This window comes from Melospiza melodia, chromosome 2 (genome assembly GCF_035770615.1).
Source record: "Melospiza melodia melodia isolate bMelMel2 chromosome 2, bMelMel2.pri, whole genome shotgun sequence".
Lineage (NCBI taxonomy): Eukaryota > Metazoa > Chordata > Aves > Passeriformes > Passerellidae > Melospiza > Melospiza melodia.
The window spans coordinates 120,488,836-120,502,173 of record NC_086195.1 but is presented as its reverse complement, the minus strand read 5'-3'; the positions used below and the strand labels follow the sequence as shown (position 1 = coordinate 120,502,173).

The 13,338-nt window shown below is 35.0% G+C and overlaps 1 protein-coding gene across 1 annotated transcript in view; it reads left to right on the top strand.

Moving 5' to 3' along the window:
- Positions 1 to 12,887, top strand: part of VWA3B (von Willebrand factor A domain containing 3B) — a 58,975-nt gene extending 46,088 nt beyond the window's left edge. Inside the window, 7 exon segments of the mRNA XM_063149741.1 lie at positions 722 to 941; positions 4,381 to 4,501; positions 5,274 to 5,398; positions 6,591 to 6,728; positions 7,260 to 7,357; positions 10,468 to 10,634; positions 10,637 to 12,887. Of these exon segments, the coding sequence (XP_063005811.1) occupies positions 722 to 941; positions 4,381 to 4,501; positions 5,274 to 5,398; positions 6,591 to 6,728; positions 7,260 to 7,357; positions 10,468 to 10,634; positions 10,637 to 10,761 (994 nt within the window). The 3' untranslated portion in view covers positions 10,762 to 12,887.
- The last annotated feature ends 451 nt before the right edge of the window (positions 12,888 to 13,338 follow it).

Sequence of the window (13,338 nt, the reverse complement as noted above, 5' to 3'; positions counted from 1 at the left end):
GTTAGCATCTGTTTGTGCCAGAGAGTAAGGCAAAGATCAATTAATGAAAACTGAATGTGCCTGAAATAGTTCTTCTCAGAAAAATGGGAATGAAAACTAGAATGCTTTTAAGAAAATATAAGCTAATGAGTAAAAAACCTATAGTTTTATAATTTATAAGGAGAACTAAAACCTCATTCTGATGCAGAGAGGAAATGAAGACTGTTAAACAAAACAGAATGTAATGAAAAAAAAAGGAAACAGTTGTCTCTTGATAGACAGTGAGTTGCAAAATATAAGAATTTGACAGGGTGTCATCCACAATGTTTAATTATTGATAACATATGGCCAATTATGCATGTAATGAAAAAAATGTCATAGCAATTGCACAATCTATTGCTAGAGGAGCGTATAAATCATTATAGTATTGTGCACAGATATTAAAATGTTTGATTTATTTTTCATAAATTATGACTCAGCCACTTGAATTTCTCTGTAGCTGTGTTTCTATAAGATGTAGTTGGACCAGGCATGATTGTTCCACCAAACACAGCAGTATGAAATGCAAGACGAAATGGATGAAATGCAAGAACTTGCAGCATACAGAAGATAAATTGGGCAAATCTGATTCTTTATTCTGCCTTCACAATTTGTGACTCTATCTGTAGAGCTTTTAAACTTTTTTTTACAACTTTTCCTACTTGTGATTATTAATTTCTTTTAAAATATATATTTTTTTAAGATTTGAAGCAGATGGGCCAGTCCCATATATACAGCATAAAGAAACGTTGCTGGAGGCTTTAGAAAATTTGGGATGGCCAGTTTCCTATGAAGATGTAAAATTGTTAGAAGATGAGATATTGACAGCATTAACATATATACAACAAGCCTCTGATCTTCAGGAAGCCGTCAAAAAGAAAATTGAGAAAAGCTCAGTATCATACATAAGCAACAATAAAAAGGTAATACATGAGAAGGGATTTTTCCCCTTAGGTATTTCTCTTCACTGTGTACCTCTGGAATATTTTTTTTTCATTAACATAGGTGATAAAGTAGAATTTTAGCATGATGCTAAATAAAATGGATAGAGGAAAGAAGGTTGTTAAGAAGAGAGCAAACTTTCAATTACTTTGTTTAAATATTGGGGAAGTAAAAGTTCTGAAGCTTCAGAGACAGCCACAGAAATTGAGCCTCTTAGAAGTAAATCACAGCAAAGGATCTTTATCTCTGCTGTAATGATAGCAGGAAAGAGAAATAACAGATATATTAAAGGCAGTCTAGATACAAGATTTGTTGTTGGGTTAATATCTGATAAACAGGACTGAAAGGTATTCTAATATTAGAGTGTGATCACTGTGATCTTCTATGGTACATTTCTTGTAAAAAATATAGAGAGAAGAGGTGGGATTCAGCATCATTTTTGTACACTAAAATTTAACTGTCTCTAAAATGTGGGTATATGTGAACTGGTAGGCAATATCACAGCATTGAGAACTGAGTCAATGGCATCTGGAGCTCATTCTGAAGTGGACACCCACTTTTGGCTAGGCAGAGAGGCTTATTTTCTCTCTCCATTTCATTAATACTTTAGTCTAGCATTAATACATTAGTCTAGCTAGTCTGAAACTGCAGTTGAAATTAGTGGTTTTATATATATATATATATATATATATATATATGAGTTTTCTGTAGTTTTGTAGTTTTTGAGTTTTTAAAGACTGCACATTTAAAAACATTTCAATGTCTTCTTAAAACAGATGATCTTGATTCATTTCACATTAGTTTGAAAATATTACATTGCTATTAGAGCTATTTTGATTATTGATTTACCTATGCTGTATTATGTCCCAATACAAGAGCAGCAGAAACATGTTTATGTTTCATTTGTTGAGTGTAATTTTACTGTTGCTTGGAACAACCAGTGTGTGCTCTCAGACATGATGTGATTAACATTGTGCAATCACTTATCCTGAGTCAACCTGCTTTAGGAGTCTAATCAGAGCAGCATCTTCAGTAATTGCTAATCTGCAACTGAAAGGCTTCAGGAGTGAGAGGCAGAAATGCAGATGTAATTAGAATTCTGTTTATGTAGCAGAAAAACAAGGGGAAAAAAAGAAGAAAAATGGGAAGGCTTTAAAAAGTTTTGTTGAAGGTTTGGGCAACTGTGATGTCTGCCCACAAAATGGATCTAGAGAAATGAACTGCCAACTGAAATATGATACAGCTAGGAAATAGCTGATATGGCACTGAATGAAAACTGTCATTCTGACATCATAGAAAAATCACAATTATCCTGAAACTACTCAACAAAGCAGACTTTTAAATTTCCTGATGATTTTTTTATTAAATTTTAAATAAAACACCATAGTTTTCAGCTCTTTCTTTTTTGGCCCTTTCATAAAAATGGGCTAGGTCCATTCAGAATGGGCTTGTTCCCACTGGCACCCAGAGGAGAGTGGTGATTGCTTCACTCTGGAGGTGTCAGGATTATGAGAACCCAAAGTTTGAGCCAAGATACATGGAGATCTGAGGGTATTCTTTATGTCTATTCTCACTTATAGTAGGAAAGTGCAAAGATTATTCTTTTTGAAAGGGAATTAAAAAATGTAGCACCTAATGGAAGAAGTAAACAAAGTCTCCTTCACCCATTAATGCATTGCCTTCAACAGAAGCAGAGCGTAAAAATCTCTGAGAATCAGATAGGGCTCTTTTGTAATAAAAATAATGAATGCCAGAAATGGCCACTCCAACAGTGTCTGCTAAACACCAAAAAGCTGTGTGAGAGAAAAGAAAGATGGATTTGAATTTAGACAGTGTTTCTGAGCCACCTGAATTCTGCATGACTCGGAATCCTCATTGTGGATGCCTGTGTCGTCTTTAGTATTTGGATTAATGTGGAGTGCTGGAAGTCACCCAAGTTATTAGTCAAGCAATACAAATTAGTTGATAATAAATATTCAGCAGCAGCTGTCCTTTTGGAGTCTGAGGAATTAAGTAAATGCTTTACCCAAATATTTTTTGTGTCTGTGGAACTGTAGGTCTGCTCTCATATCAGCCTTTGTTGAGTTATACTTCAAGCAGTCAGTTAAGCACTGTGAAGAGCCTCTGGTTTAGTCTGAGTTTAAAACCCCAGACTGTTCATATAATTAATATTCTGTAGGGGTAAAGAAAAAGCTAGAAAAATCCCATGTATCTCTAATTTAAAATATCTCCTTGCCTCTTTTTTGTGTTTTGCTTATTTTTAGGACTTTTTTCTTAGGGTTGTGTGTGATTTTTGAGAGGGAGTTTGAAAAAAAGATACTTTAATAGTGAAACTGAGAACAAACAATTCAGTCAAAGTTATTAATATATTTTCCATCATTATTGACTATTAGGGAAAATCAAGTATCAAATCAAATACACTTTTTTAGAAAAAAAATTCATCAGAAAAAGAAGCAAGTCATACACATCCTAGCAAGCAGGAGTTTTATTAAAAGTCTGTGAGTTATGGTCATTTTTCGGAACAATATGTAGATCTGTGGAAAAGCTCTAGATTTCAAGTTGCACATTTTTATGATTCAGAAAAACCATGTAAGAGATGGATGCCTGCAAATTGTCCATGAGATAGACTAATAAATATTTTAAAAACTAATGGTGAAACTAATTAATTTAATGGTGAAAATAAATGCCACAATTTTCATTTAGTGGTGAAATTGATTTATTATAAGCAAGTTTTGCACTTGCTTGTGATTTATATTTAGGAACATTATTGTGAGTAGAATGGCAAAAATGATTAGTGCATGAAGAGCTCCAACTAGTTGGGCAGAATAATGGACAGTAGCAGGTCTGGAAGATGTGGTACAATATTTTGCTAAACTGGAATGTTTTAAAATGGTTGAAAATGTCAATTGAATTTTGAATTTATAGTAAATAAACGTTTCTCCCCAGACATTTGAAGATTTGTTTGAACATTTTTTGATTTCATATTTTATTTTTTAATGATTCATTCCATACAGTGAGGTACTTCTAATGCAAATCAGATTACTGTGAAAACTCTCCTGTCTGGACAAAAATATGTAGAGCAAATTTTCTTATTCTGAACGAAGAGCTGATTTTTCCTTACCTCATCCTTTAATATGAACTGTGCAACTTTGTGACCTTTTTTGTAGAAAAATTGTAGCCAGAACACATGAAAATATAGGTGTTGTTCTGACCATAAAGAACAGGAATTTATAGTGAAAACACTTATATAAGTACTTCCTGTACTTAGAACTATTCCTAAAGTTTAAAGCATTTCCAGTTTGCTGTGAATTCTGTACAGATCTTGTAGCATTACACCGCCTCAGTTTTTAAATAATTTCAATAATCGATTAAGGCTGACTGCATTAGCTGTTGTAGAGAAATAATTGTCTCAAATTACAGAAATTTGAAGAAGAAAATGGGAAGCTGAAGTCTAAGACAAGACAAAAACATCAAATATTTGTAACTCACAAAAGCCAAAAGGTAATTGCGAGATCAGACATCACAGGATTTTATTATCCAGGTATATACATTTTTGTCCACATTTTCAATATTATTTAATGCTCCTTTACACTGATAAAGCATAAGTTATAGTCATTATTAACTTCTTCTTTCTTAAAGACATTTGCTATTACATGTGCATATTAATTTAAAATGAATATATATTTTTTATGTGCACATATATATACATTTATAAGAAGACATTAATTTTGTAAAGTTGGAGAGCAATGATATGTTTGTCTATGAAAAGTATGGAAGGAAATCATGAGCCAAGCTTTTGCATGTGTCCAAAAAAGATCACTAAATGCTGCTGCTTTTTTGTTGAATTTTAAGCCAGCATGGTTAATAGGTAAAACTCAGTTCTGTTATTTCACACAGAGAATATTTTAATATTCTCTGTGTGTATGCATTTATCTTTGTGTTATCTTTACTTATTTGGTTGGGATTTTTTTTAATTACATATTTTTAACTGTGGTAGTGGTTTTATTATGTTAACTGTCAGTTTTATTATGTTATCCTGATCAGCTTACAAATTTCAGGCCTGTGCTTGAAAAAGACTTAGTTTTCTTTTTATAGCACTATTAAGACTGGTTAGTAAGGCAGGGTTTTTTATAGGTTCAAATGTCTCCATTGCCCTAGCACAGCTCACAGTAGCTAAATGAAAATGAAGAATGCATAGTATAGACATGGTTGACCTCAGTGATGTGTGACAGCCTATAGGATTCTTTTACAAAATAATTACCACAAGGGGTGAAAGAAAAATAATTTGAATATTTTATTCTGGCTTTTTTTAGGAACTGTGATAAAGAATATCAGTTCTACCTGTGCCCTTGTTGACTTCAGCAATGGGGAGAGCTGTGATGTCCTTGTCAAGTTCACTATACCTGTGGGAGGTGCTATGCCATGCCCACATCTGCAGGTGAAAAACTGTATTTTTTTCATGATTGCACATATGGATTTTATATTTAAAAATATGAAATTCATTTTATTTTTAGGTAATAAATTATAGATTTTTTAAAAAGTCTCTTAGATACCTTTATTTTAAAGAAGAGTTTTTCATTATGGTAATATCATACCATTTTCAACATGGAGTTTTTCATTTGTTTGAAGCTTGTTTTCATTGTAATTCTATTCCTTTGTTTATTAAAATTATGTGTTCTAAATTAATTTATATTGTTTTCTTTATAAAACATGAATGTTTCCCCAGCCATAGAAGAAAGGTGAACTATTTATTAGTGCAGTTATTATTTCATAGCACATAGATTATAAATTAAAAGACCCTTTTTTACTTAGTGTGAGCAGTTTCCTTACAGCAGGTTTTAACCATTTGGTTTTCACAGCATGTTTTAAATCCAGCAAATAACCATATACTAAGGCAAATAACAGTAATAAAAAATTATAATCCCTGTTCATTTCGGATTTTCTTTAAAATTTATCAGCTGACTGTCTGTAATCACAGCTGAGGTTTTTTTGTGATTCTTATTTTACATACCAGAATGGTGATGGTTGCATAGAGGATACAGGATGGATCCATCTGTTTTGAATAAAAGAAACATGTTTATAATTGCAGTGCTATATATAAAACTAGAGACATACCCTTTTTTTCAGTTTGAGATAAAGACAAATCCTGATATAGTAGCTCCTGATAACTCTGTAAGTTCTGTATCCAACTCTAGAGACCTGCAGAATTTGATATAAAACTGTGACTTCTGTGTTAATTTAAAAAACAATTTTGGATAAATCAGTTACATCTGGAATTATCTAAAATTCCCAAGGTTGGTTTGTTGAAAGACTTAAAATTTGCCTAGAATCCAAGGGAATGCACAGTTTGTAAGAGTTTCCTCATTCAGTTCAGCTTGCTAGCTAAGCCCAGGTACATTTAGCAGAGCTCAGTCCTTTATTTTTGTTTTGTGTTCTCTCCCTGATTCAGTGGAAATTGCATGATCAGAACATGCAAGGACCAAGTTCTTCTTTATTTTCAATGGTTCATATTAAATCTTGGGAACATGATAGAATGATGATTCCTGTAAAAATACCTTAGTAGTTATGTCTTGTAAAGCTCACAAGTGGTTCTTGCAGTGGTTCTTGCACTGATGCTTTGCTGTGCACAGGTTGGCGATTACGTGTTTGCCAGAACCGGGACACGGGCAGAAAATGAATGTTATGTACCTGCCATTGTCATAGCAACACCACAGAGGGTGGAGACAGGTGACAAATTCTACACAGTGCTGCTGTTCAACAACAGAGAGGTAAGTAAGCCTAGGGGATGATACCAGGCTGGCTGGTTTTGAAGAGGCAGATAGAATTTTCCAGGCTAATGGTCTCTCTGTCCCAGTCTGAGTCTCCAGCTAACCAGAGTAAATCAGATTTCAGAGTGCAATGAACAGCTCATGCAATAAACCTGAACGAAGAAATTCTGTTGGATAATTTATTCTTAAATCATACTCTGTTCTTTCTTCTTTTATACATTTGGTGGCTTTCACAAGTTCCATGCTTCTAAAATAAGAAACATAGGAAGTTTTAACACAGTCATTATAGTCTGACATTAATTCCATTATGTCTGTTTGTTTTTTGTTTGTAAGCCATTATGATAATTTTACTGCATTTTTCACAGCGTGCATTAAATAAAATATACTTTGTACTTGAAACTTTTATATTAATTATCTTTATTAGAGGCTGATTACAGTTACATTTAAAGAGTTGATTTTTTATGCATACGTATCTTCATTGCTTTTGAGATTTGAGTTTTAATTAGATGAATCTTGTTTGTGTTATTGCAGGAACACTGTATAAGAAGTGAGCTCATTAAAATCAGCCAAACCAAGTATGCTTATTCCTGTCAGTACATAAGAACAGTGCAGACAGTGGATTATGAGATGTGAGTATGTTTGAACCAAAAAATACCAATTTTTTAAAATTTGAATCCTAAATGTTGCACTTTGAGTTCAGCTATGCTGTCAGTTTCCATACGTAGTACTCTAACTACAGCTATTGTGAACTGGCTTACTCTACACATGCAGCTAAGTTTATGTGAGAATTTACTGCCTTACTTTCATTCTGGAAATATTGGTGGGATCTGATGGCTTGAAGCTTAGTCCCAGAAAGTTGTTAAGGGTATTGCTGAAATGTGAGATGGAGTTTCTATTTGTATTAGACCTTATTTTACTTTTAATATACTTATTGTAACGTAAAGCTGCACATAAAATTACAATTTTTTTCTAAGACACTTGTTCATCTTCTGAGCTTAAATCTGGAGATGGAGAGAGAGTGTGTAAGATGAGGATGAGCCCCTACTGAATTCTGCAGAATTAATGGGCAGCAATATATGAAGTGTGCACTGAAAATGCAAGTGTTCCAAGTGTTTATGGATTACATTTTCGTCTTGTATTAAGTTCTAGTTTAATCCAGTTGAAATTGGGATAGCCTTTGGAGCACTAACAACCTCATACAACGTTAGGATGGACAATAAGATCAGAACAATCATCTAGGGATATTTCTCCAGAATACATTCCCAACCTACAATTTTTGGAATTTAAAATTTCTCTGAAGCAGTATTGGAGTCTCTGTATTAAACAGCCTTGATGGAATTTTCTTCCATGAATTTGTGCAGTTTCTTTTTTTGAAAGCATGTAAAAGTTCATCATCCATAGCTTCTTCCCAGGGGGAGTTGCACAGTTTCACATTTTGTGTGAGAAAACATAATTTGGTTTTGAGTCTTCCATTTGCCTTGACATCTACAGAATGAAGGATTTCCTCTTACATATAGTATGAGCACTGCTGCAAAAGAATAATATAATCTCCATCATGGGAAGTTTATTTCCAAGAAGAAACATGAACAGGGAAAATCACAGAATCACAGAATTAGCTTGGTTAGAAAAGACCTGTGAGATTGAATCCAACCTACCACCCAACACCACCTTGTCAACAAGAGCATGACCTGAGTGCCACATCCAGTCTTTTCTTAAACACCTCCAGGGACAGTAACTCAATGCTGTCCTTGAGCAGCCATTCCAATGCCCACTCACTCTTTCTGTGAAGAACTTGTTCCTAATGTCCTGCCTAAACCTTCTCCTGGTGCAGCTGTCACTGGTTACCTGGGAGAAGAGACTGAACCCCACCTGGCTGCACCTTCTTTTCTGGTAGTTGTGGAGAGAAATAAATTCCACCATTAAAGGCAATTTTAGATCACAGAATCATGGCATGGGTGAGATTGGAAGGGGCCATAGTGGGTTATCTGTTCCAACCTCCCTGCTCGAGCAGGGTCATCCCAGAGCACATGGAGCAGGATTGCATCCCAATGGTTGAGTATCTCCAGTGAGGAGACTGTACACTCTCCTTGGGAAACCTGCTCCAGTGCTTGCTCACCCACAGATGTTCTTAATTTTCATTGAAATGTTCTAATATGATTATCATCACTAAAGATTTAATCTAAAAATTATGGGTGAGGGTACCAGTTGTGGGCTTGATCTATGGATTCACTGAGAATGACAGAGTGAAAAGCATCTGCGATTCAAGTCCTTTGATTCCCACGTATTTTCTAGTACTGATCCCACTAGACTTTGAAACTCAGCCTTCCACCAGCTTGCAGCTACAGCACACAAACAAATGAATGCCTTCTCTTTGCTGAGCAAAATTCCAAATCTGGGAATACATCAATGCCATTCCAGGCCATATAATTGATATGATAGTAGCCTCTTCTCACCAAGAAGCAAACCTGAATACCATGGTTTCCTTGTCAATGCAAACAACCAGTTGAAAAGAGGGAGGTATATAACTGGTCTGAGTTCCAGCAAAAGCAGCAGAAGTCTTTCCCTTTTACTGAGTTGGATTTTATTCTGAGGTACCATATTAAGAAAAGATGTGATTAAATGCATGAGCAATAAGAATAGTGTCCATTCTGCATGCTTTATTTCATGAATGAGTGCTTTGGTACAACCATTCACTCTCCAAAGAGAACTTATTATCAAGCTGACTTGCCATTTTTATGTACAGATGAGGAGAAAATTGAATTTTGCATTGGCAAATGGAGGAATTCTTTGGAGAATTGACTGAAATGAATGCACTAAATGGAGTTTTTATTAGAACCCCTACTTTTTATGAGGACATGGAAGTGTGCTTTCCAATGAAACTTTTTTATTATGTGTCTAAAATAAATCCCTACCTCCTATGTCCTACTTAGAGGGGGACACTGCAGCATATTACTCATGGATATGCACATATCTAATGAGAAAGTGCTAACATTGTTGATAGGAAAAATGCAAAAGCATAATTTAATTGGAAAGGAATCAAAAAGTTTGAATGCAGTATTATATTAGAACCTCAAAAAGAGATGAACTGCTTCTGCTAAGTGCTGGAGTAGTAAGGGAAAAAAATTAAAGGCACAGATTCCATGCTGACAGGAAGTCCTCAGTGCCTATAGATGTTATACAGTGGCTTGGCTAACTCCAGCTCTGAGTTCTTTGGGATTGTCTATTAATGTTTTTGGGGTGTGTATTAGGGATTATGCTTAATTGAATAATCTTTAGAAGTACTAATATAGCTCTTATGATTTTAGTATGAGACATTACCATCTTTGGGGCATTTTCTTGCCATCACTGTGGAAAGAAATAATTATGGCAGAATAAGCACTCTGCAAAATGTAGCTAACAAGTTCCATATGCAAAGTACAACACTGTGTGATATGGACCCACACAGCAAAAGGGCCCCTTTTCCCCACATCCTTTCTGCAGTCATAAGAGGCAGATAAGATTAAGGGCCAGAGCCCTGTTTTAGGCTATCCTTTACTTATTCTATAAGTAAAAGGGAAGCTGAATTGCAGGACATTTACAGCGCTGTCAAATGGTCAAGAGTGTGATAAGTCCTTCTCTTGTCAGTACTGTGAGATGTGGAAAAAGGTGAAATATATGTCTTGTAAAAAAAAAAAAAAAAAAAGAGGCTTTATGAGGTATGTGCTTTTAGCTTAGTGGATTTCCTTTTCTGGTTTTCCAGCCTGGATGCTAAGACTAAAAAGCCCTGCCCTCACTCAGCTGTGGCAGATGAAGGAGGAGAACAAGCAAGAAAAAGTATAGTGAAAGAAAAGAGGGGGAAAAAGAAAAAGAAGAGGACAACAGTAGACAAAAGACATCCCAGGGAGATGATGTCAAATTTGGATAATCTTTTGTCTCCAGAAGTGAAGTAAAACAGAGAGAAAGAAATTCACTGTCTAGCAATAAGGAAGAATGTAGAGGTAAAGATGTAGCTCTGAAAAAGTGTAAGGAATTAAACATTTGTGAGGGCTTTTAGCTATTCCCAACACAAGGAACAGATTTCTGCATTTCTGGGTGTTAGCCAAGTTAGCTTTCCTGTGTCCTACATGATGAAATTTTTTTACCTCCTTTAGAAACTGTTCTTGACACTTTCTCAGTGTGTGTTTTCACAGCAGTAGTAAGAAATGAATAAAGCCTGTTCCAGCATATCCCACCTTAATTTTCCTAACAGTTGTAGTAGCAGTGAGGATGCAGTAACACCAAACCTTAATACCTGCTTGTAAGCAGAGCATTTATTCCAGTCCCTCTACTGTTTGTTCTTTGTTAGACTAAAGTTATGTCTATATTGTGGGTATTAAATGATTGCACCTGTAGCTCAATGCTTCAGAGGTTAAATTGCTTTTGGTGTATGAGCTGGCTCAGTTAAAGCTGACAGCAGTACTACCTATACTCCCTGTCACTCTGGAGCAGAGACTGGACTAGTGTAGGCCTGCCATTACATGTCTGTCAGCTCTTCATTTTCAAGATCCTACTGTCAGTGGAAAGATAATGGGATTTTTATCCATACTTGCTGGGTGTACCTCCTTGTACCATTTTAAATATGTTTTCAGTGGTCTCATTATTTATTTACTTTCAGAAGTGATGGGTTATAAATTCACTCAATCATCATGTTTTCAATCAACTTGATTTACCTCATCTGAATGTTCCTTCTGTGTTCTCTCTCATCCTTTAAGGATTGCCTGCAAGTTCCATATACATTGCTTATAGGGAGAATTATGGTCCCCATTATATAATGGACATTTTAAGAGTGGCCTGATCAGAATTATATGAGAGCAGAGGTGTTGGGCTTGTCCAGTGAAAAACCTGGTTTCCAAAGGTGGGGCTACATCGTTGGAAATGCTCAGTTATCGCAGACACCTTCCTCTTGGACATTTTGAGATGCAGATGCTGAGGAAATGTGAAATAATCTTAATGTGATCAGCAGGTCCTGTAACTGATTCCCTGCAGCTTGCAGGAAAGATTACACCAGAGCAGTGGTTATCTATGCATTTTAATCCTGCCTAGATTTAGCAAATAATCTCATAGTATTCTAACAAGGCTTCAATGTCATATGCAGGTCAAACATGCTGAAGAAGATACCTTGTCCTCTTCTTGTGACACCATAAATATAGAATATGGTTTTTTTTTTCCCTAAAGTTGATTTTCATTTACATATCCTTCTGTGTTTTGTCAGAAAGGAAAAAGTCAGAGCTGATAAAGATGTTAAGTAACACTGTATGGTCATCCTCACATGGTTTAATTAGATACCTCTTTATCCAATCTCTCTACATGACTGCATATTTATCTTCTTTGGGTGTAGATAGTTACCCTATTTTCATATCACGCAAATGTTTCAGAGCACTCTGTGTAAGTTATATCATTTTATAAGTTATATCAAATGTGCTGCCTGACCCCTGATATACACATCTTTTTGAACTGTGTTAATACTGGATTTTATTTTAAAGATTAAGAGAACGAAGAAAACAAATTTGCCTGGCTTTTTTTTTGCCCATCTGCTCAACTTCCAATCAAGTATGAACTATTAGTTTACACTTACTGCTTGGCAGTTCAATATGTGTTGAGCACCAGTGAGATTCCCCTATGCAGGTTAACACTTTTCCTTAGAAGTTGTCATATTTGATTACATTGATGTGAGTAGGTGTTAAATAACATGGATGAGGAGTTGGAAAGCCCTGTCATTCTAATTAATTATTTAGTTAGTCTCTGTGGACCAGGTATTAAAAATATCAGGTGTCTGACAATGGACTTTGCCTTCATGGAGTTTTTGTAGTGCTGAAATAATGATGGATATTCAAGTCAGGAGCCTAAACTACACAAGTAAGGTAAAACACGCAGTTTTCCTCTTCAGACTCCTGTATCACTCTGAAGTCTCAAATATTGCCTCTCATATGCTGGACACACCAGTGTTCATCAGAGTGATCCCTTTCCAGGTTTTCCTAATTACTTCATTATTTCTGCACTGTTTATATCAAAGGCAGATTTTTTTTCCAAGTCAGCATCTCAGAGAAATGTTTTGAATAGCTGTGATAATGACAATTTTTATAGTTAAATATCTTTTACAGTAACAAGGTTATGATTTGTAGTTTTTTTTTTTTAGATTTCTAAAAGCAGTCTTTTTTTTTTCTGAAAGATGTATATTCCTCCCATGTATTCTTTTCCCTGTAATATCAAATACCTAAATAATCTGGATATCTTTTAACTTCTGAAAAAGCTCAATAGTCCTGATCTGTTTGACTGAAGTAAAGGCATTTTCTTTATATTTGTATAAACATTTTCTCTATGTATGTATGTGTCTAAGGCATTAAAAGCATTTATGCCATCACTGTTTCTTGCATTTCCTTTAAAAAGTTTATCTTGTCACTTTTTTGTCCAGATACATACACATACACATATATTTATATATATTTAGTAATCTGACTGGGCTATGTTTTGTAACTATTTGATGTGTTAATCAACACTTCTGCCTATGTTTCTGGTGCCTTCATGTGTACATTCATCTGTTACATAAGGAAGTTCTCCTGAACTTGAATGAGCATTGCCAGATTACCAAGAT